Here is a 25,235-nt window from a genome sequence, read left to right on the forward strand (position 1 = left end):
TGGCTGGCTTAAATCGAGTTCAAAAAGCATGCACCGGCGCAGAACCACTTGAGTAACTCCAAGACGAGACACACAACGGGATACCACTCGGGCCACAAACAGCATCATAACGTGCGCAAAACAACAATCGACCGGCTTACGGCCCGTCACCTTCTGACATCGCTGCATTCACGAACAGCGGGCGGCATCCTATGATATTTGTGGAGTTTGAATAGCCTAGACTTCATCGGATGAGAAGCGATTCACAGCCGAGAACCGCCTATCCCGTCTTGACAGCGACCGGTGCCAGGGGGGGGGGGGGGGGGGTTAGGGCGCATCGACTGCTATAGGTCATGCAGCGACCGGTGCCGGGGGAGGTTGTCTTGACATCGGGTCAAAGACACGCTCAAAACGCCAGGTCAGTTCAACCACATCGCATCACAACGCCCGACGTCGTCCATGCTGACCCAGCACCACCCATCCTTCGCCGGTGGTGTGACGGCCAGAAATCCCGCTCGAGCCAGTCACCGCCCCCTCCGTTACCGGTCGCGGCGTCCGGTGTGTCGGCCCGACACCCCGCCCAGGGACGGGGATAGGGGTGGGGTGAGGTACTCCGCCACCCAAGCCCGCCATCGGAAACGCGTCGTCATAGTGACCGCTGCTGGCCACACACGACCACAGCCTCGCTATCATTGGTCCTGCGTAAGCTCAGGTTAAATAACTGGCAAACACATGACTACGTAGCCAGGGAATTGGTAAAATGTCACGAATCAATACGCATATCCAGCAAACGTACCTACCGCCACACGTGATGGTGGGCGGAAGAGAGGTGGTACTTTCATCCCTGAGACGCAGGGATCTTCTAGTTTGCGGCATTTCGCACGAGCATTGCGGTGCGCCGCCAGAGCCCCTTATACCGAATTGTCTCCGTAGACTTGCTATTAGCACCGACCGAATCGCTCCTACCCTGTCGATACTAAGCTTTGCCACCAATAACAGATGCACCAGTCCCGCAGGGCAGGGACACACCGAACCGCCGTAACAAGCAGACGACCCTGGCTATCAAAATTAAAGAAAAGTGGCGGGAAGGTATCACTGACGAATTGCACGAATCGCTTCCAATCCTGATTAAAAAAGTCCATAAAGAGAACAAGCTCAAAGCAAAAATATTGGTAACAGCTTATCTCAGCGAGTTACAGGCGCATGTAACAGCCTCCGTCCGTTGGGACGATAGCGTTATTACCACGGCGGCAAAACGGCCCTTTCCCGCCTGTCACACGCCTGTTGGAGCCCGACTGTCCTGACCGCAGAGCTGACCCCACGGCGGTCCGCGGGGAAGCGCTGGTGGGCCCGGCCGTCCCTAGAGCAGGTCCAGCGGTGTGGCGGCCGCACCCGACACCTCCCACACGGTCTTGGCGATCCGCTGTGACTGCTCGAGCACGCGCGACGACTGCACAGGGCCCTTGTGCACCAGGAACAGCTGGTAGCAGCGCACGCCCTCCTCCGTCGCGTCGGGAAAACACACCGAGATCAGGGTGCTGCCGGAGAACGGCAAGGTCGGTGAGAGGCGGCCGGCAGGCGCCCGACACCATCACCGTCACAGACGTCACTGCGAGAGGGGGCTGCTTCAGAAGAAGGCATCGGACCGCGGCGTCCTGATATTGAAGGTGCGAGGGGGAGAGGAGGGACAGTCGCGTGTGGAACAGAAAGGATTTCGGCTGCTCGTGATATTTATGGGCGTGGCGCTCGGAACCTCTGATTTTGACACCTAACACTGCGTGTGTTTGCATGGGAAGATGCTAAGAACATCCCTTTTACCCAAACGAGCTTCATAATGATAAGAAAACCACGATTCCCTGTATACCTGCCGAGACAGCCCATGAACACGGCACATCGTTTACCGATGCCTTCTCTTCCTAAATACAATATTTATCCAGTACACAGCAAGCGTTTTATCGATGACACAGTGTGTTTGTTGCCGTATTGTGAGGGATAGGTCCGAAACACTGCGATACCTCGGTATCTCCGCTAGTCTAGTTAATGGAATGGCGGTATCAATGGCAAATGGCAAATGGAGTGGCATCTGACAATCGCACAGCCCACAATTTTGGAATACAATAAAGCTGTAACACACTGCCGCTGCCTCACACACCTTCAAATAAATGAATCTAAACGTGTTTAATGTGGTTGTACAATTAGATACCCTTATCAACGCGAGCCGGGCTGAAATGACATACCTGAAGTAATCTCGAACCAAAATCCCCGGCTGTAGGTCCGGGTACAGGGCCTTCAGCCTCTTGGGGCTTTCCTTGGCTTTCTGAGGGTTGCCCTGAAAAAGCGCGTGTTAGCTTCGATCTTGAGACGTCTCCTATTACTTTATAAACTCTACGGGCGACTGTCTTCCGTTAAATACACACTCAATCACAACCACTTATTCCAATGCAACTATAAATCGGTGTGTTCCACCGCACTGCATTGGCCCAAATTGAATGAAGTGACTAACACAAAATCTCAAACCGTCACAAAATCTCTCCGCCGTTCTTTTTGGATACCGACAGAGCAGGCGGCCCACGTTAATGCACCTGAGACGCCGCCACACGCGGGCGCCTGTCAGACGCCGTGGTCACCGGCGGCCGGGCGGGCGCCGCCTCACCATGGCGTCCTCGAACCCGCTCACCATGGCGTCCTCGAACCAGAGGAAGTGGCCGTAGCTGTAGTGCTGGTCGCGCCAGATCATGCTCATGTGGCCCTCGCACAGGTACCGGTTGGCCAGGTCGATCATGCTCCACACCTGGCGGTCAGGGGATCTATGATGTGGATATGTACATGGGGAAGTGTGGGGACATGGGGGCGCCCGGCGCTGTAAGCTCGGCGAGGCTGGCTCGGCGCGGCACCGACTGTGCCGCAGCAGGTGGGTGCAAATGAGCTCAAACACGCGGGCGGATCAGACAGCTGCAACGGCCCGGTCCCGTACGACCGTGAGTTCTTCCAGACAACACACGGCCAATGTACCGGCGCAAGACAAGGACATCTCACTTTTTTGGTGCCGTAATATTTCATCCTGACAGCTTATCACGAGCAAAGGATAGAACATTAAATCTTCGTTTTACCCATTACTATCGCAATAACTACACCACGGCTTGGTTTAGGTACTTACCAAAACGTTGCATATTACAAATTGTTCCCAGCCAAATCGAGTTCCACAGAAATGATTCAGGTTGGGTCGGAATCAGTGACCCGACATTGCCCGTGCTGCTCGGAGTCCGAGTCGGAATCGGCCCGATGCGCTGCGAGTGACGTTGAAATCGATCCCACAGGAATGGAGTCGAGCGCTTGCTTATACTGACATATACATATACATATACATATACATATATATATATATATATATATATATATATATATATATATATATATATATATATGCTATACTTAATACACATTTGCGCGAAGAGTAGTGCGAAATTATTGACTTTTCAGTGTTTCAGCAGTTACCATGATAGCAGATTCACAGCGTGTCCGACCTGACGATTTCGATTTTGTAATTTACCGCCGACAGTGAATTCTCTGACGCCTCGCTGAATTCAGAGGCTGAGCACTCCGCTCCAGAGACCAATAAGCCTGGTGATGACGATTATTTGGGATTTTAGGCCAAGTTGACATCACAGGTCGTGTTGCGTCCATAACGGCCATTTAAGGCTGTGTTATGTTTAACTAGCAAGGAACAAATACAGTTGCAAACCCGATGCCTCTCAGAGAAAAAAACGACTGGCTTGAGTGCAACAATGAAGAATCCTCTCCTAGCTTGTCGCAATAAGTCAAACATGACGCCGCCCAAAATGACGCAGTCGTTCTTTTTTAAATACCAACAAAAGCAAACGACATGATGAACTGTCAATGGCGCATCGCATTTAGGGAAAACAGGTCTCCCGCCACCGCACAACAGGTCTCCATAAGTCGCGTGAGTATAGACAATTCACAGGCGGCACAAAGCGACCTCCTCACACCTTGCCGCTCGCGAGCTAGGCCGCCAAAGCTCCAACAGTGGCTTCACCATCTTTGGCTTGTTGCTGCTTTCGCCACTCCAGCAGCGTTGTCACTTCCCTTTTAAATACGCTGTGATGGCTGGGTAGCTACGGGCAGGGAGCTACGGGGGAGCAGGGAACTACGAGCTTCTACCCGGCCATCACAGCCAATACGCCCAGTCCAGACCAGGTGCACCACCGCGAGGGAGACCCCGCTGTCTGGGCCGGCAGTGGTCCACACTGACCAGCTGGCCAGCGACTGTGGGCGGGACAGCCGAGTTATCACCAGCGCGTGACGTGCGGCCGCCGCGACCTCCGGTGTCGCCTAATTCAATGGACGGCGTCTGCTGAGTGCTTTCTCCGCTACACCACCACAGGGCGGCCCGCAGTGGCTTTATGGCACATCATGGCGGATAGGAATTGTAGAATCGGTGGCTGCCAGCCATCCTGAGAACGGCGTGGCACCGGATAAGGACCGTTGGCAACGACGTGGATCATACAATACTGCGTTTATATGGTCCTGGTTATGGTAACGGGCTTCACGGATTTTCAAGGGATTAGCGTTGCCATAATCCAAATGAGTTGGTCATGCCTGGCGCTGGTGAGCACGGATTCCAGATTAAACGGACTTTAATTGGCTCTTAATTAATGTTGTTCATGCGGCGCAAGTTGCAGACACGAATCACGCTTTGTGGTGCATAATCCAAGAAGACGGGCATGGGTAATAATTACGGAAATAATACTTGCAATCGAATGGCTCAAGGGCAATGTCCCATATTTGAAAACATTGAAACAAGCATCAGATATGATGAAATGAGCTCACTTGCAAGCTCAATCATTTGGAATATTGTTAAATGGAAAAGACTGCTCTAGACAACAGAGTTTCTCTACTTAGTACATATGCTCGTCAATATAACATTGTTTGATTGCGTCATCGTACCTTGCACAATTTTGAGTAAGGGCCAATTGGCGTCAGTTATGTCTGGATATCGCGTTCACGAACGCCATATATGAACAACTCGACAATTATATTTGTCTTGACCTTTATTGCAGCATGACCGATGGAATGACAGGATTTGAATCGCGTTTCTATGGCGGCATGGATGCTTGAGTGACGTTAAAATAGCCTGTACGAAAAATCTGCGTATCTCCGCAGGCGTGTAGCTCAGAAAAATGCGGGGTTTACGTCTTTAAGGGAGTGCTCCACATTTTATGACATTAAAGCAAGCATCACGTATCGTGCGATAAGCTCACCTAAAATTACTCGCATGTTTTGAAGTGGAACGAACTACTGTGAACACAATTTATCTACTTGGTAAATATGCTCCTCAACACGTCATTGTTTGATTACGTCATCGTGCCATGCACACATTGATTGGGAGCCATCTGAAGGTTGTTATATCTGGAAGTCATGCTCAAGAACGCCTGATATTAACGGCTCGAAAATTATATTTCCTTGGCCTTGATCACTGCACGGCTAATAAAATGGCACGATCTGATTGGCGTTACTATGGCGTAATGGACGCATGGGTGACCTTGAAATAGTCGCCCCGAAGAGGTCTGCACATCTTCACGGGCATGTAGCCGCAGAAACTAGAGGGGTTCATGTCTTAAGAAGGGCAGGGCTGTGAACTGCACCGAATGATCCTCAAGATGGCAGTTTTAGTTTAGAGTCCCCACACAAATGTGGAGCACTCCGTTTAACTCCGTTTAAGAAGGGCAGGGCTATGACCTGTATGTAATCATCTTCAAGATGCTAATTCAGTTCAAAACACTACACCAATGTGGAACACTCCCTCGACAGAAAAGTAAGAAAAGAAAGATCACGTTTGATGAGTTGCCACTGTAATGGACAGCGCAACTCCCTTGTGGTGCTTCTACACGCCGCAAGGCAGCGTTGGTGGTCAATACATGTAAATTTATGCTATAAACGTTATGTCATTAAAATGTTTCAAGCGTTATGGGCGTGCATTTTGGCCTCCTCCGCGTGGTGTTCTTTTGTGTATCTATGCGATGGCACGTGTTTTACTCACACTTGCATTTATCGGCAACGCGCTATTTTTAGGTTATTCTATTGTCAGCCTCATGCCCACCATAAATAGACGTTACCCAAATTTTGTGATAAATGAGTATCACAAAACGCGGTTCGTGACAAAGACATGCAATCGGCAGCTTAATCGACAGTTAAATAACTGCCTTTTTTGTTGAGACGCTTGATGAAACACTGCATACTTGGCTTGATTAAGAGCACAAAACAGCCAACGAGGTACGGGTGTTTGCGTGACATATCTTTGACACCATGCATGTTTGGATAACTTTCGAAGGGGCTGCGCGAAAAAGGCTACCCCAGTTCGCGTGCGTTAAGACCAGAGATAAGAGGATTTAAAGCCTTAAAAGGGGTATAACTGTGAACTGCAGGTAATTCTCTTGCAGATGGCTATCCCAGTTCAAAATCCCCATACAAATGTACAACAGACCCTTTAAAAAGCCTATGTCGATTCAGTGGTGCAAGATGCAGGTGGCAGAACGCAGATGACGACAAAGTGCTACTCTCTGGCAAAACACATTGTCTGGCTGCGCTAACATTAACCTACGTCGATTCAGTGGTGCAAGGCGCAGGCGACAGGACGCAGATGACGTCAAAGTGCTCCTCCCTGGAAAAACACATCCTCTGTCTGCGCTAATATTAGCATTAAAATCGTTTGCTTACTGGACAGTGGCGTCACTTTCGATGCTGGTGCCTTTTTCGCTGCCATTTCGAAATAGATCGCACAAAGGCTAAAGAACAATAACTGGCGTTGAATGTTCCATTCTTAGCATGTCACGCACATCAGATAAGCCCTCACTTGTGCCACGACGGCTTGACTAAACACTGTGAGGGCACTGCCGTCAACTTGGGACTGAGCAAAGCCCTGAAAAGAGCAATTTGATGTGCGGCAGTTCCCGGTGTCGCTGATACCACCAGGGATTCGTCTCGCCGTCGATCTATCAGTTTCAGCTTCGCGGCATACGAAAGATAGCCATGTAAGAACACATCGAATGGCGTCTTGAGCTAAGTAGGGAATATGTGAATGAACGCCGGGACGCCGCGGTACGAACCTCGGAGTACCCTGAACACTCGTGGAGGGCGGCCCGTGACCATCTGCTCGTTGGGAGCTCCTCGATCCAGGGACAATCCAACCCTCCCGCCAGGCAATGCCCATATACCATGCAAAATGGCCAAAAAGGGCACGTCAACGACCGCTAATTCATCTGACTGGGCTTGTTATGCGATGTGTTACGCGTGGATATGCGAGGCGTGTGCAGTGCTTCCCTCTTATACGTGTACAATATTTGCGTGTGACGACAACGTGTTGGATGCCAAGCAATTTTTTAGTGATCATCTAATATCTTCGGAAAGGGAGGACTTACAAAATACGGTAACAAATATTAATCGGTCAAGCAGCATTACTAAATATTAACTCCTGCATCGATTCCTTCATACCTGAATGCAAATGATGACTGCCTTGGGTAAAATTCGCAACCCCACACCACGGACCCAAAAGAACTTTCCACGCCAAGGGAGCCCACACCATCTGTCTCAAAGTCGTATGCTAGCGAAGCCAGTCCGTCCATCAAGCCAAGCATGTTCCCCAACGGACAGCGTCGCCCACACCCTGCCACCGACACCGCGACCGGACGCGGCCAGCCCACCGTGTCCGTGAGGTCATGCTTACCGTGTCCGTGAGGTCATGCTTACCGTGTCGGCGAGGTCGTGCTCACCGTGTCGGCGAGGTTGTGCTCACCGTGTCGGCGAGGTTGTGCTCACCGTGTCCGTGAGGTAGTGCTCACCGTGTCGGCGAGGTCGTGCTCACCGTGTCCGTGAGGTCACGCTCACCGTGTCGGCGAGGTCGTGCTCACCGTGTCGGTGAGTTCGTGTCGGCCGTGTCCGTGAGGTCGTGTCAGCAGTGCCCGTGAGGTCGAGCTCACCGTGTCGATGAGTTCGTATCGGCCTTGTCCATGAGGTCGAGCTCACCGTGTCCGTGAGGTCATGCTCACCTTGTCGGTGAGTTCGTGTCGGCCGTGTCCGTGAGGTCATGCTCACCGTGTCGGTGAGGTCGTGCTCACCGTATCGGTGAGTTCGTGTCGGCCGTGTCCGTGAGGTCATGCTCACCGTGTCGGTGAGTTCGTGTCGGCCGTGTCCGTGAGGTCATGCTCACCATGTCGGTGAGGTCATGCTCACCGTATCGGTGAGTTCGTGTCGGCCGTGTCCGTGGGGTCATGCTCACTGTGTCGGTGAGGTCGTGTCGGCCGTCGGGCGGACGAGTGGACGGCGCCGTCATCAGGTGCGCGCTGCGGTCCACGTAGATGAAGTGCACGAGGTCCGGGAAGTTGTCCAGATAGCGGCTGATGCTCAGGTGCGAGCGCGTCTCGACCGTGGCGTTGCTCACGGCGCGAGCAAACAGGAAGCTCCTGCGGTCAGCAGCTGCCGCGTGTCAACACGTGCATTTCGTCCTCGCAACGACACCGTTTAATTTTGGTTTGGACAGAGTTCAATGTGCAGCAAAGGTGTGCAGACAGTGCTGTGGCGCATCGGCGCAAAAGCAAAGCAGTTTGGTCGGAAATGTCAGTCCAACCGTAAGTGCTTGCACAGTTAAGTTGTGTGTTGAAGAGAATAGCAGGCTCCCGACGCATCAACAGCACGTCGTCGTCAGGAACGCGAGGCGCAGTACTGCCAGACAGAATGGGCCCGTAATAGACTATGTGGAAGGTCAATGGTATCAAATCATGTGCCCCCCCCCCCCCCCCCCATTCATCTCACGGGCTTATCTCGACGGCTTCTCCGAACTTTGAGGGCAGTGACATCAATAAAAACAGGTATATGTCTGTTGTCAGGAGGGGTGGTCATTCATTTAGTGCGACATCGCGGGAGAGCAGAATAGGCGTCTCCCTCTCCTTGTTTCAGTCACCTACGCATCTCAAAATATCCGGGATAAGATTCAGATAGCACTGCTACCAATGGGAAACCCATGTGCACCTCCTATGGCGATCACATGTTCATACTGGTTTGAAGCAAAGGCCCTGACTGCCAGCTAATTCCAACGAACATTTTTAGTCGGATACAGAGATGATTATGCTGGTGCATGGACGTACGCACAGTGTGGTCTCGGACAATGTTTGGAGTCCATAAACAATGAGCACCGCAAATTAGGTTTTTCTACAGAACATACAGGGGACGGAAATGGATGCCATATTTGGGCACAACAGTGACGGTAGGGAGGAGGAGCAACCGCACGAGGATAAAAACGGAAATATTGGTCAAGCTTACATTGTATCACACTCTATCACATTATAACTTAGGAGAAATGTGCAATTAAATAGCTCAATTATAAGTACAACTATGCCCCATAAAGTTCTAAACAATGCATCAAGTAGTGAAAAAGCACACAAGAGCGTAAACAAAGTAGTGTTGAGCGTAAACAAAGATTTGCAGTTGGGTAACAGATACTCTACACGCCTTTAAGGAAAGTGCTGGAAGAGTTAAAGTAATCAAAGGCACGCGGGGGATGAGTGGTAAGCAACGGAAATACGCTCAGTAGGATGACGGCTTCTTAACGCTACTTGAAATAGATGAGCACTTGCTGTGGAAAATCAAGCCTTTCGTTAGAAAATGATTACTGCGCGTACGAAAAGGTTGGAAGAATGGCAGTAAGTTAAAAAAAGGTGCATGGTGAAATCTTCCATCTCAAACACTAAGTGCCCTAGGCGCAAAAGGCATCGTTCATGCAGGTCGGGGTTTCAAGGGGTTTGCACGCAAACAAAAAGTTTACCAAACTAAGTGTCAATTGTGCGAAAGCCATGGGAGGGACATGGTCTACATTGGGAAGTCCATGCACCCAGTTCGTCTGAGATTTAAAATGAACACCCGTGAGGCGCTACTAACAAGACAGAGAATATCCCTTTCGGCGACCATTTTTTGACGAAATTCACTCAGGCTGCAGTCCTGGGATACACGACCAACGGACATAGTACCCTTTTAAATTAAGACTTGACAGGCAAATACAGAGCACAGGACCATCCAGTCAGGAAAATAATTGAATCCATTCCTATAAAAAGCTGGCGAGCAGACCTAAACGCGCAGGGCTCATCATGGCTGACCATGCAAACGTGATTAGCGCTCGGTGGAAATCTTCTGCATGCATGTGTTGCCTGCTGCGTGATTCCTGTTAACTTGAATTTGCTTGCATGCACACGCATCTATAATCAAGAGATAAACGCCGTATCGTAATAATGGCTGGTAATTGCTCCTTGTATAATCTTCTGAATGTTGGTGACCTGTCAAAACTACGGTTCCCTGTTTCAAAACAAAACGTGAAAAATCGAGCCGAATCGACAGGCACAATCTCTCCTCTCTCTCTTCTCTCTCTCCCTCTTCTCTCTCTCTCTCTCTCCTCTCTCTCTCTCTCCTCTCTCTCTCTCCTCTTATCGCTTCTATTCCTCTCCTCTCTCTCTCTCTCTCTCTCCTCTATCTCTCTCTCTCTCTCTCTCTCTCTCTCTCTCTCTTCTCCGCTTCTCCCTCTCTCTCTTCTTCTCTCTCTCTCTCTTCCTTCTCTCTCTCTCTCTCTTCTCTCCCCCTCTCTCTATCCTCTTCTCCTCTATCTCTCCTCCCTCTCTCTCTCTCTCTCTCCCTCTCCCTCTCCCTCTCCCCTCTCCCTCTCCCTCTCCTCTCCCTCTCCCTCTCTCCCTCTCCCTCTCCCTCTCTCCCTCTCCCTCTCCCTCTCCCTCTCCCTCTCCCCCCCTCTCCCTCTCCCCTCTCCTCTCCCTCTCCCTCCTCTCCCTCTCCCCTCTCCCTCTCCCTCTCCCTCCCCTCTCCCTCTCCCTCTCCCTCTCCCTCTCCCTCTCCCTCTCCCTCTCCCTCTCCCTCTTCCCCCTCTCCCTCTCCCTCTCCCTCTCCCTCTCCCTCTCCCTCTCCCCTCTCTCCCCTCCCTCTCCCTCTCCCCTCCCCTCTCCCTCTCCCTCTCCCCTCCCTCTCCCTCTCCTCTCCCTCTCCCCTCTCCCTCTCCCTCTCCCTCTCCTCTCCCTCTCCTCTCCCTCTCCCTCTCCCTCTCCCTCTCCCTCTCCCTCTCCCTCTCCCTCTCCTCCCTCTCCCTCTCCCTCCCCTCTCCCTCTCCCTCTCCCTCTCCCTCTCTCTCTCTCTCCTCTCTCTCTCTCATCTCTCTCTCTCTCTCTACTCTCTCTCTCCTCTCTTTTTCTACGCTCTCGGTTATTCAGCGAGAGATGAGGCTGCCAGTACTATCTTATACAAGTTTTCTTTAAAGTAAATGCACGATTCCTGCAGCAAACTTATAGAGCTGGAAGTTGACCTGAACACAGCATTGCCTATCCGGAATATTTCGAGACACGGACAGAACCAGCAGAGACCATAGTTATGTTTTCCCCCTCATATCATACAATACTCATCTCGGTACAACGACCGATGATCCATTAGCCATGGGGTGGGTTTATACGACGACAGCATCGAGTTCCCATTCATATGAGTCTCGCCAGGTCTATTAGTACGACCCAGAAACCCCCCTACGCTGCCCAGCGGAGCTCATCAGACGGCTGGCTGGCCAGCGCTCGGCGCCGCTCACCTGTAGCTGGTCGAGCTCAGCGGAGCTCATCAGTCGGCCGGCTGGCCAGCGCTCGGCGCCGCTCACCTGTAGTGGTCGAGCGCAGCGGAGCTCATCAGACGGCCGGCTGGCCAGCGCTCGGCGCCGCTCACCTGTAGTGGTCGAGCTCAGCGGAGCTCATCAGACGGCCGGCTGGCCAGCGCTCGGCGCCGCTCACCTGTAGTGGTCGAGTTCAGCTTGTGCCTGATCCAGCAGGCGCAGCAGCTGGGACGAGCTGACGGCCGCCCGCTCCGGCAGCGCGTGGCACACGGCCTCGAACGTCGACTCCAGCGTGCGCGAGAGCGTGGCCAGGCCCTGGTCGACGGCAGGCGGCACCGTGTCGGCGCCGCACAGCACGGCGTCCACCTTCAGCCGGCGCAGCTGTCCCCACTGAGCCCGCAGCCGGCCCACCAGCGAGCGCACCTGACACACGGGAACACAGAACGTCACCCTCCGCTGGGGTCCCACTGAGCCCGCAGCCGGCCCACCAGCGAGCGCACCTGACACACAGGAACACAGATCGTCACCCTCTGCTGGGGTCCCACTGAGCCCGCAGCCCCGTCCCGGCCGTGCCCGGAAGCACAACAGTAACCTGAATTCTCCTTCAGGCCATACATAGGGCACGTGCTTCGGCCTTAAAGCCGCAGAATTCAGGCGGTGCGGGTCGGTTAATGGCTTAGTACATATAACCATACCAACCGGTCTTTATTGCATTATTCAGACACGTGACGTCAGCAGTTGGTCAGCTGGCGCCGGCTGCGACTGACCTCGGCCGACCTGCCCAGCTGGTTGGTGTATGAGAAGAGCACGGTGAGGCCGTGCTTGAGGTGGCCGTAGATCTGGCTGCGCTGCGCCGGCGTCACCGCCTGGTGGCACCTGGCCACGCTCTCTATGGCCTCGCAGAGCCCGCCCGCCACGTCAGTCATGCACAGCTGGCGGGCAGACGACGACAGCGCGTCACACGCGGCGTGACGTCAGCGCGGACAACACCTCCGCTTCCGCCGGAGCTGGCGGCGGGGTACGGGACAGCTGAAAGGGCCTGGCTGTCCCATCGGGGGGAGCAAAAACTGGACGCACAACTGGGCGTTAGATGGTAATAGCACGCCCGCGCGGACGGCGGTGCAGTCAGCACTCATTCTTATCGACGCTTCCCGGGAAAGCTATCGATCTAACCCCGCGACAGGTCCATCAGCATCGTCGTGTTCAGGCAATGGGGACACGGCTTCTCCATACCAACTCTGCTGAACCGCACAACAAGCGGCCACGCCGGACAGCCCCAGACACTGGACTCTGACTGGGAACCCCGACCGCGACTAAACACGGACGGCTCTGAGGCAAACATCACAGACGTTCGATCTCAAGCAGGCGTTTCTTTCCATATGCTGGCAGCCACCATTGGTATCAGAGGTTTGAAGCGCTTGAAGCGCAGCCGTTTCTTTCACTCCGCATGACGTGAAGCCTCCCCCCCCCTCGCTCAGAACATCCCCCTCCCCCTGTGGGCGAGCGGGGGGCGCGCCTCGAGTGCGGCTTACGTCGCAGACGATGACCAGGTCCATGCCGTCCCAGACGTGCATCACGTACACCAGGTAGGGCGAGAGCGGCGAGCGGCTGGCCGTCAGGAAACACAGCACCTCTCGGATGGCGGCGGTCGGCTGGCGCGGCCCGGCCTCCGCATCGTCGGACGGGCCGCCTTCGGCTGCCGGGACAGCGACCCGCCACGCCACATCAGCTCGCGCACCTGACGCCGCCACCATGCCGTGTGCGCGGTACTTTGCCACAAGCAGATGTGTCGTGTCCAGGTGGCGAGACAAGTTGTCATCGCCGAGCGCAAAGAGTCACACGACAGGCGACGAAAATGGACCCCGCTGAGCGCCGGTGAGTGTGACACGCGCCAAACACGCCGTGAGTGACAGACATGCACTACATCCTGCATCGGCCAGCCAGAGCCGGTCAGGTGCGCTGATGTTTTGGAGGTGACGCACCTGATCGAGCGGCGGTCATCTAATCATCAGCCACAGCGACGTCTTTACACGTGGCAGGTAGCCTTTGCTTCGCAATTTGAAACGTCATGAGGTTGAAATTATTAGCGTCGTATAGCGAAACTCACGCACAGTTGAGCTAACGTATTCGCATTTCAGCCGGCAGCAAGAAGCTCTTGCCACTTGCAGGTTCTTCACTGGTTTCAGCCTTGCCAAATTCGGCATAAACTGGCATAAACTCCGAAAGTGATACCGCTTAACCCGCGTCTAGGAAACCAGAAGCATGGGGTTTGATTCGCCGCGGTGCCCATCCTTCCTGCCAGGGCGAGGGACAGGTGACGCCATACAGTCTCAGCAGCTGAGGGCGTTGTAAACCGCCAACGACACCGCTGAGGCCACAGACGAGCCTGCTCGCTCCACAGTCGTCCGCCGCTGGCAGCTGTTCGCGGGCGCCCATCTCAGGTGAGAGTGCCGCACAAGCGGCGTGGAGGACTGAGGCACCAATGACCTCAGTAGCCGCCCACATTGCCAATGTTCTAGAGAATAAACGTCTGCCATTCTTTTACATGGCGGAAGACATAGACAAGAGGCGAAGCAGGCTGGACACCAGAGCGTCCCACCCCTCCAGCCCGAGGCCGGACCCACCATCGTCAGTAGGCGCGTCGCTGGGCTTCAGGGCGTTGACCAGCAGCAGCAGGTGGAGAAACGACGCTCGGTGACAGTTCGGCCACCTGGCGGCCCGAGTACAGGCTCTCACCAGCGTGCTGTCCACGGCCAGGAAGGCGTGGGCGCGCGGCCCCGACGGCAGACCGGTCACCACCCGCTGCAAACACAGGACCAGTCACCACTCACTACCACATGAACCAGTCACCACCTGCTGCAACGCAGGGGTAGGCCACCACTCGCTACCACATGAACCATCATTCACCTGCTGCAACACAGGGACCTGTCACCATCGCTACCACATGAACCAGTCACCACCTGCTGCACGCAGGGGTAGGTCACCACCCGGCTACAACGCGGACCAGTCACCACCCGCTGCCAACCAGGGACATTCACCACCCGCTTCAACACAAGGGTCCAGTCACCACTCGCTACCACATGAACCAGAAACCACCTGCTGCAACAGAGGGGCAGGTCACCACCCACTGCAACACAGGGACTCGTCACTAGCCAACAAAGCATCACAAACCATCACAACACAGGAGACAAAACTTACAGGCATGCCACTTTGACTGCATCACTGAAGCCCACAAGCACTGGTGACTGATAACTGCACAAATAGCGCATCACTGATAAAGTGGGTCATCTCAGCAGCATTGCTCATCACAAGGACCAATAACCAGCAGCTGCCACGCATGAAACACAAGGCGCAGAGGTGGGGACAGGCCAGACTCTCCTTGCCGGAACAGCCAATCAGACCGCCTCCCAGCATCCCCGCCGTCCTCCCAGTCCGAGCGGCGCGGCACTGAGCCCCGCCACCGGCGCGGCCGGCCCCGGCGCCAGCAGCGCCGCCTCTGGCCGCGCCGGCCGAACAGGCGGCGCCGCTGTCGCCGCCCGCACCTGCAGCACGGAGACCATCTTGTTCTGGACGTCGTCGCCGATGATGAGCCGCTCCACGGCCTCCACGTGGTAGGCCTGGCTGCTGCGCTGCAGCTCGCAGTAGGAGGTGAGCATGTCGGCCAGCTGGCGCGAGAGCGAGGCGTCGCTCGACTTGAGTCTGCCAGCAGATGGTGGCATCAGCAGAGGCCTGGGCTCTTGGCACGGACGGCCCCCGGGGCGCCAGCGTTCCAAATAACATCTATTTGAGTGTGCAGGGTGTAAATATAAACACATTCTATAAGAATCTGGCTCCGCGGCGTCCCTTACGCGCGCAACACTTCATTGGCTGCTAAATATGTTGTTCTCTGACCCCAAGCTCTGACACATGACCTGCCCGGCCGAACTTCAAAGCCCGTGGTCGCCCAGATGAGAGGCTGGCCGCCGTCCGGCTCAACACTGATCGGCCAGTCTTCAGTAAGGGGAGGAGCAACAGGCAGTGGCCGCCCAGCCGGACACGATGGCACGGACAAAATATCGATATTCCTGCCATCCAAGTGGCTACATTTTGCCACAATGATGCCCAAACAGGCTGTGCGCTAGCCGTTTAGAAGCTTACAATTTAACGCTTAGAAGATGAATCACGGCGAAAAAAATGTGACAATCATAGGCCACTCTGTCGTTTTTCAATGCCACTTTTTGTGACGAAAATATTGCAAAAAACGTCACAGTGGCGGCGCTCAGCACCACCACCGCATCGCCGATCCGCTCCCGCTCTCGTCCGTCTCATGGGACGGCGTACGTTATCACGGTTCGGCTCTCCCCCTCAGCCGACGGCGTGTAACAGTACCCACCTGGTCAGAACAGGCCCGCAGAGCAGCTTGGCGAGGCTGACCGCCACCGAGATGTACTTCCTCGGCGAGAGGCTGGAGTGCTGGCCCAGGCACAGGAACTGGTACGTCAGGTACTGCCGGAAGAGTCGATATGCGGGCATGCTCAGAGTGGTGAGCAGCTGAACAGCTCTCTCGAAGAGAGGGTTTAATATAAAGTCTCGTTTCCTTGTCTGGTTTCTGTCACATCACCTTAGTAGATACTGCTCGCGCAATGGTAAATTTAATGATATATTTATAACAATATATTTCGTGCAACCAGCTTATTTGTATTCCACGGTAGATTTTGACAATAGCACAACTTTTGCCGTACAGCCTTCGTAAGAACATAATGAATTCCCTACATCAACGTCCCAGCATTGCCCATACCAAGAGCCATAGTTTGACTTCAAAAGCCTATCAGACGGAGATGCACGAGGGTTACTAATAGATTTGACCTGCAGCATTTGCAAAGTACACTCTTTGCAAGGCGCATACGATAAATCCACATTTCGCAATCGTGCAGCGTGTTTCTCACATGTTACTTGCTGGTCCAGCATTACAGTATTGGCACCAGGAGCGCAGCTCTACAGGGGGTGGCAGAGCCCACACGACGTTTCCACTTTAGATGATTCCCGACAGAAGTTTTTTCATCGGCGTAATGCGTTATCACCATGCCCCCCCCCCCCCCGGGCTTCCTTCGGAGATCCCGGCTGCGCCCCTGATCCGAACCATTATCACACCAATGCCTGTGGTCCTGCTATTATCACAGCTATCACTCAACATATTTTTTGTGCACAGGCTCCACATAGCGACAGCGAAACATACACAAAGCAGCAGCAACTATATGCACAGATTAGCTGAGGCCACATATCTGACCGAGGCACCGCGGCGCCATCGCTCCTACCCTACGAGTGAGCCCGCTACACCCTCACCCGCTAAGACCGCTGGCACGGCACCACACCACGCACCTTTGTCCTGCTCTCGCTCATTTTGGCGCTCATCCTTTCAGCGCTTTCAGGGCGCCAGCTTTCGACAAACCCGGTTTGGCATTGGTAAGTTTGTTAGTTGCCGTTCCACTCATACAAATGCCACCCTTTACCCCTCCCTCCATTGTCACCTTTCCATTCAGTTTCTCTGCAGATGGACTCGTGCTAGAACAGACAGCGGCGTGCCCACCTCAGAGAACACCATGAGCAGGCCGTTCTCGCACTCGATGCAGCTGTACGGGTCGTGGAACTCCAGGCCCATGATGCGTTGCGAGGCGAGGAACGGCGAAGAACAGCTGCACCAGCACGTCGGCCCGCTCGCTGCGCGTCTCCGGCACCTGACAGGACGGTAGACGGTCAGCGCGTGGCACGCTGAGGCACAGCACGGCTGCACACGGGGGCGGGGGGTAGCACAGCGACAGTACATAAGAGCGGGGTGGAACAGCGGCAGCACACGGGCGGGGGTGGCACGGCGGCAGCACACAGGAACCACAGGGGCAGGGGTGGCACAGCGGCATCACACGGGGGCGGGGATGGAACAGCGGCATTACACAGGGACCGGGCAGCACGATAGTACGCAGGGGCGGTGGCATGGTGGCAGTGCACAGGGGTGGGGGTGGAACAGCAGCAATACAGAGGGGCAGGGGTGGCACAACGACGATAAGCAGGGGTAGGGTGGCACACTGGCAGTAACACAGGCATACTGATGGCACTGACCGTCTCAGACCAGGCCGGGTAGAAGAGACTGTTGCGGGCCGACATGCCGCGGATGTGCTGCTCAAACAGCTCATCGCCGTGCGAGAACACCACATCGTTCAGCCGGTCGAAGATGATGACGCCGAGCATGGTTGCAGCAGCCAAAACGAGATGGAGCACTGTGTCTGAAATTGGGAGCAATCAATAGCCTAAATGTAAAACGGAATTCCACTTTTCAATGTTATTAACCTTCCCCAATCTGCAAAATATGACTGAGGTTAACACGCATCCGGATGGCCGGGTAGATACCCTTTGCTCGGGTGGGGGGGGGGGGGGCACTTTGAACCCCCCCCCCTGAGATCTCAGGAACTAAGAAAGCTAGGCACACTAAATTTACAGGGTGTGTTGACCTGCATGTGAACTTACTTAGGTCAAAGTTTTGGGTTCCTAGGTTATGACTTTCAGATCAAAAAGGTCAAATGAGGTCAGCTCCAGGTTAGTCTCCAAAGTGCTCCCAGAGCCCAGACAAGCATTCTAAGCAAAGGTCACATTCTCACTAAAGGTGAGTGACCTTTTTGACCTTTTAAAGGTCAAGGTGACCAAAATCATACATGATTGCTCTGCATTTTGCACTTGACTAAGCGACAAAGATTACACCAGGCAGTATGTTCCTAAAACAAAATGTTGACCTGGGTCATTCTAGGTTAATGACCTATTCTGACCTTTAAGAAGTCCAGGTAAGATGCATAATGCAATTCCTGCTATCAATAAACTCAGAATGAGCACCAGAAACTATCCCATACAGCAAGCTCTAGAGTAACAAAACAGGTTGGTTTTAACCTTGGTGTGGCATTCATACCTGACCTTAGGCCAATGAAATTTGCTCATTCAATTGTTGTGTTGCCCAAGAAAGCATCTCAGATGTATGACTTCATCTAACACTCTGTTGTTGGATCAGATTGAAGGATTACCTAGAAATTGCCTTCGGCTGAAACCATGGCCTGACTTTAACCTGCCATAGGCCAGTGACCTTACGAGGTAATCTAAATTTTGCAAGTCAAATGATCCACTATTTAATTGTCTATAGCTATGCAAAATTTGGTGTGTGTGCGCCGCGCCATTCGGAAAACCATTCTGGAAAGCCTTAAACCTACTTGTCATAAACATACAAGGACACTGTAAGTGCTGAGCAAGATATTTGTCAGTCAAGCAGGACAACCAATAACATGTAACTTTCAATAAGGTGATAGTAAGTCAGGCAAACAGCATTGGAAAATGCATATATATATATATATATATATATATATATAATACGAATGTCAAAAGTGGTCATAAATCATGTTTACACCCCACCACCATACCCACATATTCATGTGTTTGTTTGTGTTATATGATCAAAGCCAAGTAGGAGAAATAAAAATCATAGCTTGTTCTAGTGCCAAAAACATCCTGTTACATGCCCAGGCAATGTTGGAAAAATCACTCTTTCCTGGTAAAATGTATGCCACAAGATTTTGTACTCCAAGATTGTGACCAGGTACAATGAAACTATTTTGCCTGGGTACAGCACTGTCTGGGTACAGCAAAAACTCACTTAACACATGCCTAGTTGGGGTCAAATTGACCACCCCCCTGAAGGTTTTCCAGAAAGTTCAGAATGGCACAGTGTGGACATACCAGATTTTGCATAGCTGTAGACAACTGAATAGTGGATTATTTGGTATTGAAAATTTAGATGTACCCTGTAGGTTGCTGAATTACAGCAGGTCAAAGTCAAGCTATGGATTATGCTAAGTCAACTTCTAGGAAATCATTCAACCTGATGCAGCAACAGAGTGATAGATGAAGCCACACATCTCTGAGATAGTTCACTTGGCAACACCAATAAATGAATGCACAAATTAGTTTTGAAGGTTGGACCACGGCCAGCATTTATCTCTTTTATCACTCCCAGGCTTGCTGTCTTGGGGTAGTTTTCTGGGGCTCACTTCCAATTCATTAATAACAGAAAACTGTATTGTAATCTTCCATGAATTTCTCAATGATCAGCATAGGTCACTGACCCAAAATGACCCAGCTCAACATTTTGTTTTTAGGAACTATCATATCAACCTATCATAATCTTTATTGATTACTCAAGTCCAAAACTCAAAGCAGTCTTGTATCATTCTGGTCACCATTATATTGAAAAGGTGAAACAAGGTCACCAACCCCCAAATAAGCATGGGACCCTTTGCTTAGAACAGTTGTCTGGGTTCTGGGAGCACTCTGGAGATCAACCCAGTTATTGACATTGACCTTATTTGACCCAAAGGATGCGACCTTAATATATTAAACTTCAACCTAAGTGATTTCAGCATGGGCCAACACATGCTGTAAATTTGGTGTCTCTAGCTCCCTTCATTACGGAGATCTCAGGTGGTCAAATCCCCCCCCCCCCCCCCCCATCTGAGCGAAGGGCATCCAACCAGCCATCCGGGTGCGTGTAAGGCAACACAGCATGACATAAACAGCCATCACCTGCACCACATCACATACCTAAACCTTATCCCAGGGTAGCCTTTGCTCAGTTGTGCGTTGTCACCGTACTTAGATATATGAACAGGGACGGGAAGAAACCTACCGCACCATAGGGTGCCGTACATTTATACGCAGTGCGTGGCGTGTGTAGGGCCCGGCGCCTACTTTTATCGGGCAGGGTGCCCACAAACCCCACCTCACCTATCTACGAGATCACGACCTCCCCAACGTAACACTCAAGAGCTCCGACGCAAGGCGATATTTCGATGTTACGCAATCCATGACGATACATAAACAAGGCGATGCAGCCCGTTCAGGTGTTGTGTACCAGTTGCGCATTAAATGTACTCATCTACAGTGCTACCAAATACTTCGAGTTTCAGTTCAGTTAAACAAGATAACATGGGTTCGCTAGGCGCTGTGACAAATATGATGGGCGCTGGAAGCACCGTGGGTGTCTAGCGATCTGCGCCGCCAGTGCGTGGTCTCACACGGTGCCTCCCCCCCTCACCCCCCCACATGACCTATGATTCCACAGCGCAAGAACGAGGCATGAATTTGAATTCCTGCCTAGGCGACCTCACAGCGTTTCCTTACACCACAGGCGCAACGGTGGCTTTCAAAATGGTCGCACCGAACCTCCGAAATGCCCTTCCGCTTTTCTAACAGTAAATCAATAGCACTGTTCTCTCAATTGTGCCAGCACCAATTCAGAATGTAGCGAGATGAGCATACATTGTATTAAGTGCAGTCTAAATGATGCGGCGTTGTCGCCAAAGGTACAAATATACATGAGCGTTGCACGGGGATAACTTGCCGCGAGATCTGTACAGTGACGCCCGTCTCGCATTCCACGCCCACAACTTCCGGAGATCACGGCCCTCGGTCAGCAGCTGCTGCCACACCGCCCATCAGCGACCACGAGCCGCGCAAAGATCGTCCGCACAGGCAGCGATCAGCTCTGCCGCAGATCACAGGTCGCGCGACGTGGCCTAGCGGCTCGCAGATGCGGGTCACACGGGGCGCAGCCGGCGGCACTTTCTAACAGCACACCCGTGACAACCGTAAGAATATCGACCGGCACTGGAAGGCACATAGAGATCACTGGATGAGCGACCACGTTCTGGCCCACCGAAGGCTGCTAGGAACACGGTCTCTTTTTTTAGATGGCCTCCACGCATTAAAGTAACTACATCCGCACACACGTTCAGATTGAAGTGAGACAGCAATGCACCATAGAAAAACATCCCTACGCACTATGACATTAGGTCAAAACTTCAAAATACAGTTATTCACGCAGCATATCAACGTCCATGTATCTATCACACCTGCACACCCAAAACCAACCAACAGTGTACAATAGCTGAACGTTCAGTTCGTATCCTGAGGATCGGACGACAACAGTAAGGAACTACACGATGCAGAAGTTGCAAAAGCGCAAGAGCGGCGTGCTTCATTTCACCCTTCTTTCGCCAGCCCAAGGCCGTCTCTTCACAGCACCGGTCATAAGAGCACGAGACGCCAGGAACCATTGGGGCTTCAACGACAAGCCGCCCCCGGTCTGCACTCACAGCAGCCGCCGATACACGTGGTGCACCCAAAACCCAGCCCTCAGGAAAAGACAAGGCCACACGGCCCCCAACTCCACGACAGGTGACCGCACGACACAGGCAGCTGCCGCTTGTAGCCTGCGTGACGCTCCGGCGTCGCGCAGGAGCGCCGTTATACAGGCGAGCCTACCGCCGGCGGAGCTCCCGTCCACAGAAGTCCAGCGACGGTCAGTCTCAGGCGCCTGTGCCATCAGCAGGGGGTCAGCCAGCGCCTGTCCCATCAGCAGGGGTGTACCCGTCATCGCGTCCCGGGGAACGGATACCGACCAGTCTCACGTGTTCGCCCACCTCACACCTCACACGTCCTTCGGCGCGGCCCTGCGAGATGACGAAACGAAACCTCAGGCGGCGGTGCGGCCCACGGCACCTGTCTGGGGCGCCGACGGCCCTGCGAGGAGTGGACCCCACACGCACAGAGGCTGCCCAGTCGGCAGCGCGCCGCCTGGACTGGCGCACCAACCGCGATCAGATGCCGAGCCCGTCGTAAGCGGGCAGCACCCGGCGGCGTGGCTGGCTCGGCGGACTCTCCGTGCTCGGCGGCGGCGAACAGGCCGCTGTCGGGGGCGGCCAGCTCCACGGCGCCGGCCATTTCCCGGAACACCTCCCCCGTCTCCGTCTGGTAGAGCGCCGCGCCATCCTCGGCCAGCGTCTTGTACACGGTGACGCCCGTCTCGGTGCGGTACACCTCCAGCGGCCAGGCCAGCGCCTCCTGCACGTCCGTCACCGGCATCACGTTCACCATGTAGTAGCGGTCGTCGCCGGCGGCCGGCGGCGGCACGGACGGCGCCGCGGGCACCTCGTGCGTCTCGTGCACTTTCGCGTGGTCGCGCAGATTCTCGCTGCGGCTGAAGGCCTTGCCGCAAGCGGCGCAAACGTACGGCTTCTCGCCGGTATGCAGGCGGGCGTGGCGCTCCAGGATCTTGGCCAAGGTGAACGTCATGCCGCACACGTCGCAGGAGAAGGGCCTCTCCCCGGTGTGCACGCGCCGGTGGTCGCGCAGCTGGCAGTGCTCTCGGAACGTCTTGCGCACTGCTCGCAGCAGAAACTGGCGCTCGCCCGCGATGGCCGCGCTGGTGCTTGTAAAAGTTGGAGACCGTGGCGAAGCCCTTACCACAGTCGTCGCACTTGTAGGGCTTCTCGCCCGAGTGGAAGCGCTTGTGGATGTTGAGGTAATAGGCCTGCTTGAAGGTCTTTGCCGCACTGCTCGCAGCAGAACGGCTTGTCGGTCGAGTGCACGCGCTTGTGCACGCACAGGTAGGACTGCTGCGCGAACGCGCGGGCCCGCAGTCGTTCGCACTTGAACGGCTTGTCTCCCGAGTGCATGCGCCGGTGATTGGTCAGCGTCGAAAGCAGCGCGAACTGGCGGCCGCAATACGTCACAGCCGTGCGGCTTCTCGCCCGTGTGCGTGCGCGCGTGTATCTTGATGCTCGCCAGGTACTGGAACTGCTTGTGGCAGAGCACGCACTGATAGGGGCTAGGACCGTCCACGCGCCGCCACAGCGCCGGGTCCGGCTGGCGCGCGCGCGCCGGCCGCGACTGCTTCGCCGCGCCTCGCGCACTCGGAGCCTGCGGGACAGCCGAGAGTGAGGTGAAGAGTCGAGCACACGGCGATAGAAACACAACGAACAGTTCACGATACCCAGTCAAACGTGGTAACATGGAAAAAGACGCATGTGCGGCGAATGCCAGCAGTAATTAAACAAAAGCTATGCAAACGTGGTGACTGCTGTCGGCAATATTCTATTCCAATGTGTACACAATAATACATGTAATTCGATAAGCAATGCACTAATATACAATTCACACACACTCATTACCCACCACAAGCAAAGGACCTGCGCTAACACGAACGCCAAACGGAAAACCCATGACAAGGGATGTCACATAAGCAAGATCGGATACATGCGATTGAGTATGCTTTCAAACAAGATGATGGCACAGGATCACTGGATACATCATTTGCGACCAATCCGTATACAGAGCTTTCATTACCTTAGCTTTTTCGGTGTGCTTTGATGCCATCTCCACGTCACCCCCTTACCTTCACGGCGATACCGCCTCCGGGCACACGGCACTCTGCAACATGGGACATCAGCAAGAAGCACGACGGGCATACAGCGAACGTCAAGAGTACCAGGAAACAGCCCAGCATGGAAACAATCTGTGCCCTGATCAGCCTGAGCGGGTCAGACCATTCGGCCGACATCATGGTTCATGACCCACGATCCGTTTTGGATAATCAACCAAGATCCTGCTGGGTAATTATCCATGGTTCCTGCCAGATAATCGTACATGCTTTGATGAAACATTTTGTGCTTCGATCTATGCTCTGCTGTTCCAACCGAAAGATGATTCTCTATTCATCATTTTCCAATGCGCTCTAAGTTACGTTTACTGTAATCTAGCTACTTTCGATACACAATCATGTCGGTCTCATGCTTTTGATCCCTTCCGTTACATACTATTCGGATCCGGGGTTGATCTGCATAAATAATTGGTAAATGAGCGAGCAGAGGGCTTGGCAATCTAACTTTCCCCAAATGTGTTTCTAACGGCTCTCCACTGACACTTCTTTGTAGACTTTGGTAAACCCACTAGTCGGCGGTGGCCCCTACTGCCTGAGGTCGAAAACCGTTGACCTTGGCCCGTGTCATCGTCTTAAACTAGAGACTGTGAGACATTAGGTGTTTTCATGTATTGGGTTCCTGCCTTTAGTGTGTCATTGCGGTGCACTCAGCTGCTGACGCATCTAGTGTCGCTTGCGTTTCACCCCGACAGGGAGAGCGGGTACCGCGGCGAAGTGGATCCGGTGCTCCTATTTGCCTCCCGGAGGTACAGCTTAGCCCCTTCACTACCAATGCCCTTAGTGTAACAATATATTAGGTGTTGCAGTAAACTAGAGGTCTTGAGCATTAGGTGTTCTGATACATTACACGTTTGATGCATTAGATTTTTGATGCATAACTGGTTAGACACTAGAGATCACGAAACATCACTCAACGCTCAGGTCGCGTCGTCAACCGGATCGTACCGCTGAACGTGCCGCCGGGTCCTGGCGCCTGGTGCTGGTCGGTCGGCCCCCGCGGCCGGTCCGTCTCGGCGGCGTCGGGCTGTTCGGCAGCCGGTGCCGGTCCCACCCCGGCAGAGGCGTCCCGGGACGGCGCCTCGCCGCTGGGCAGGTCCGCAGTGGCAGCCACTCCAACGCCCCCTGCATCGCCCGGGAGCTCCCCTGCAGCCGGCGGCGGCGGCTCCGTCGAGCCGCAGGTGTTCGCCTTCTCATCAGGCGGGCAGGCGCCGCCCAGCGCCTCTTCCCCCGCCGCCTCGTCTTCTGCGGCGGGCGCCTCTGCCTCCTCGCCGTGGCCCGCCGCCGGCCGCCGGCCGCGACTGCGCGCGCTCT

The 25,235-nt window shown here is 53.9% G+C and overlaps 2 protein-coding genes across 2 annotated transcripts in view; both read right to left on the bottom strand.

The window, feature by feature from the left end:
- Nucleotides 1-302: 302 nt before the first annotated feature.
- LOC119099026 (Hermansky-Pudlak syndrome 1 protein homolog) overlaps nt 303-25,235 on the bottom strand; it is a 27,793-nt gene continuing 2,860 nt past the window's right edge. The window contains exons 3-13 of the mRNA XM_037222072.1: nt 17,202-17,349; nt 16,008-16,120; nt 15,178-15,334; nt 14,260-14,437; nt 13,168-13,331; nt 12,403-12,567; nt 11,814-12,058; nt 8,273-8,456; nt 2,657-2,770; nt 2,217-2,308; nt 303-1,517 (exon numbers count right to left, since the gene is read on the bottom strand). Of these exons, the coding sequence (XP_037077967.1) occupies nt 1,340-1,517; nt 2,217-2,308; nt 2,657-2,770; nt 8,273-8,456; nt 11,814-12,058; nt 12,403-12,567; nt 13,168-13,331; nt 14,260-14,437; nt 15,178-15,334; nt 16,008-16,120; nt 17,202-17,273 (1,662 nt within the window). The 5' untranslated portion in view covers nt 17,274-17,349 and the 3' untranslated portion in view covers nt 303-1,339. The remainder of the gene's footprint in view (nt 1,518-2,216; nt 2,309-2,656; nt 2,771-8,272; nt 8,457-11,813; nt 12,059-12,402; nt 12,568-13,167; nt 13,332-14,259; nt 14,438-15,177; nt 15,335-16,007; nt 16,121-17,201; nt 17,350-25,235) is intronic.
- Nucleotides 22,179-25,235, bottom strand: part of LOC119099027 (zinc finger protein 420) — a 14,768-nt gene continuing 11,711 nt past the window's right edge. Inside the window, exons 9-12 of the mRNA XM_037222073.1 lie at nt 23,090-23,196; nt 22,949-23,037; nt 22,384-22,866; nt 22,179-22,225 (exon numbers count right to left, since the gene is read on the bottom strand). Coding sequence (XP_037077968.1) covers nt 22,179-22,225; nt 22,384-22,866; nt 22,949-23,037; nt 23,090-23,196 — 726 coding nt within the window. The remainder of the gene's footprint in view (nt 22,226-22,383; nt 22,867-22,948; nt 23,038-23,089; nt 23,197-25,235) is intronic.

Source organism: Pollicipes pollicipes, unplaced genomic scaffold (assembly GCF_011947565.3).
Source record: "Pollicipes pollicipes isolate AB1234 unplaced genomic scaffold, Ppol_2.1 Scaffold_4740;HRSCAF=5597_pilon_pilon_pilon, whole genome shotgun sequence".
Classification (NCBI taxonomy): Eukaryota; Metazoa; Arthropoda; class Thecostraca; order Pollicipedomorpha; family Pollicipedidae; genus Pollicipes; species Pollicipes pollicipes.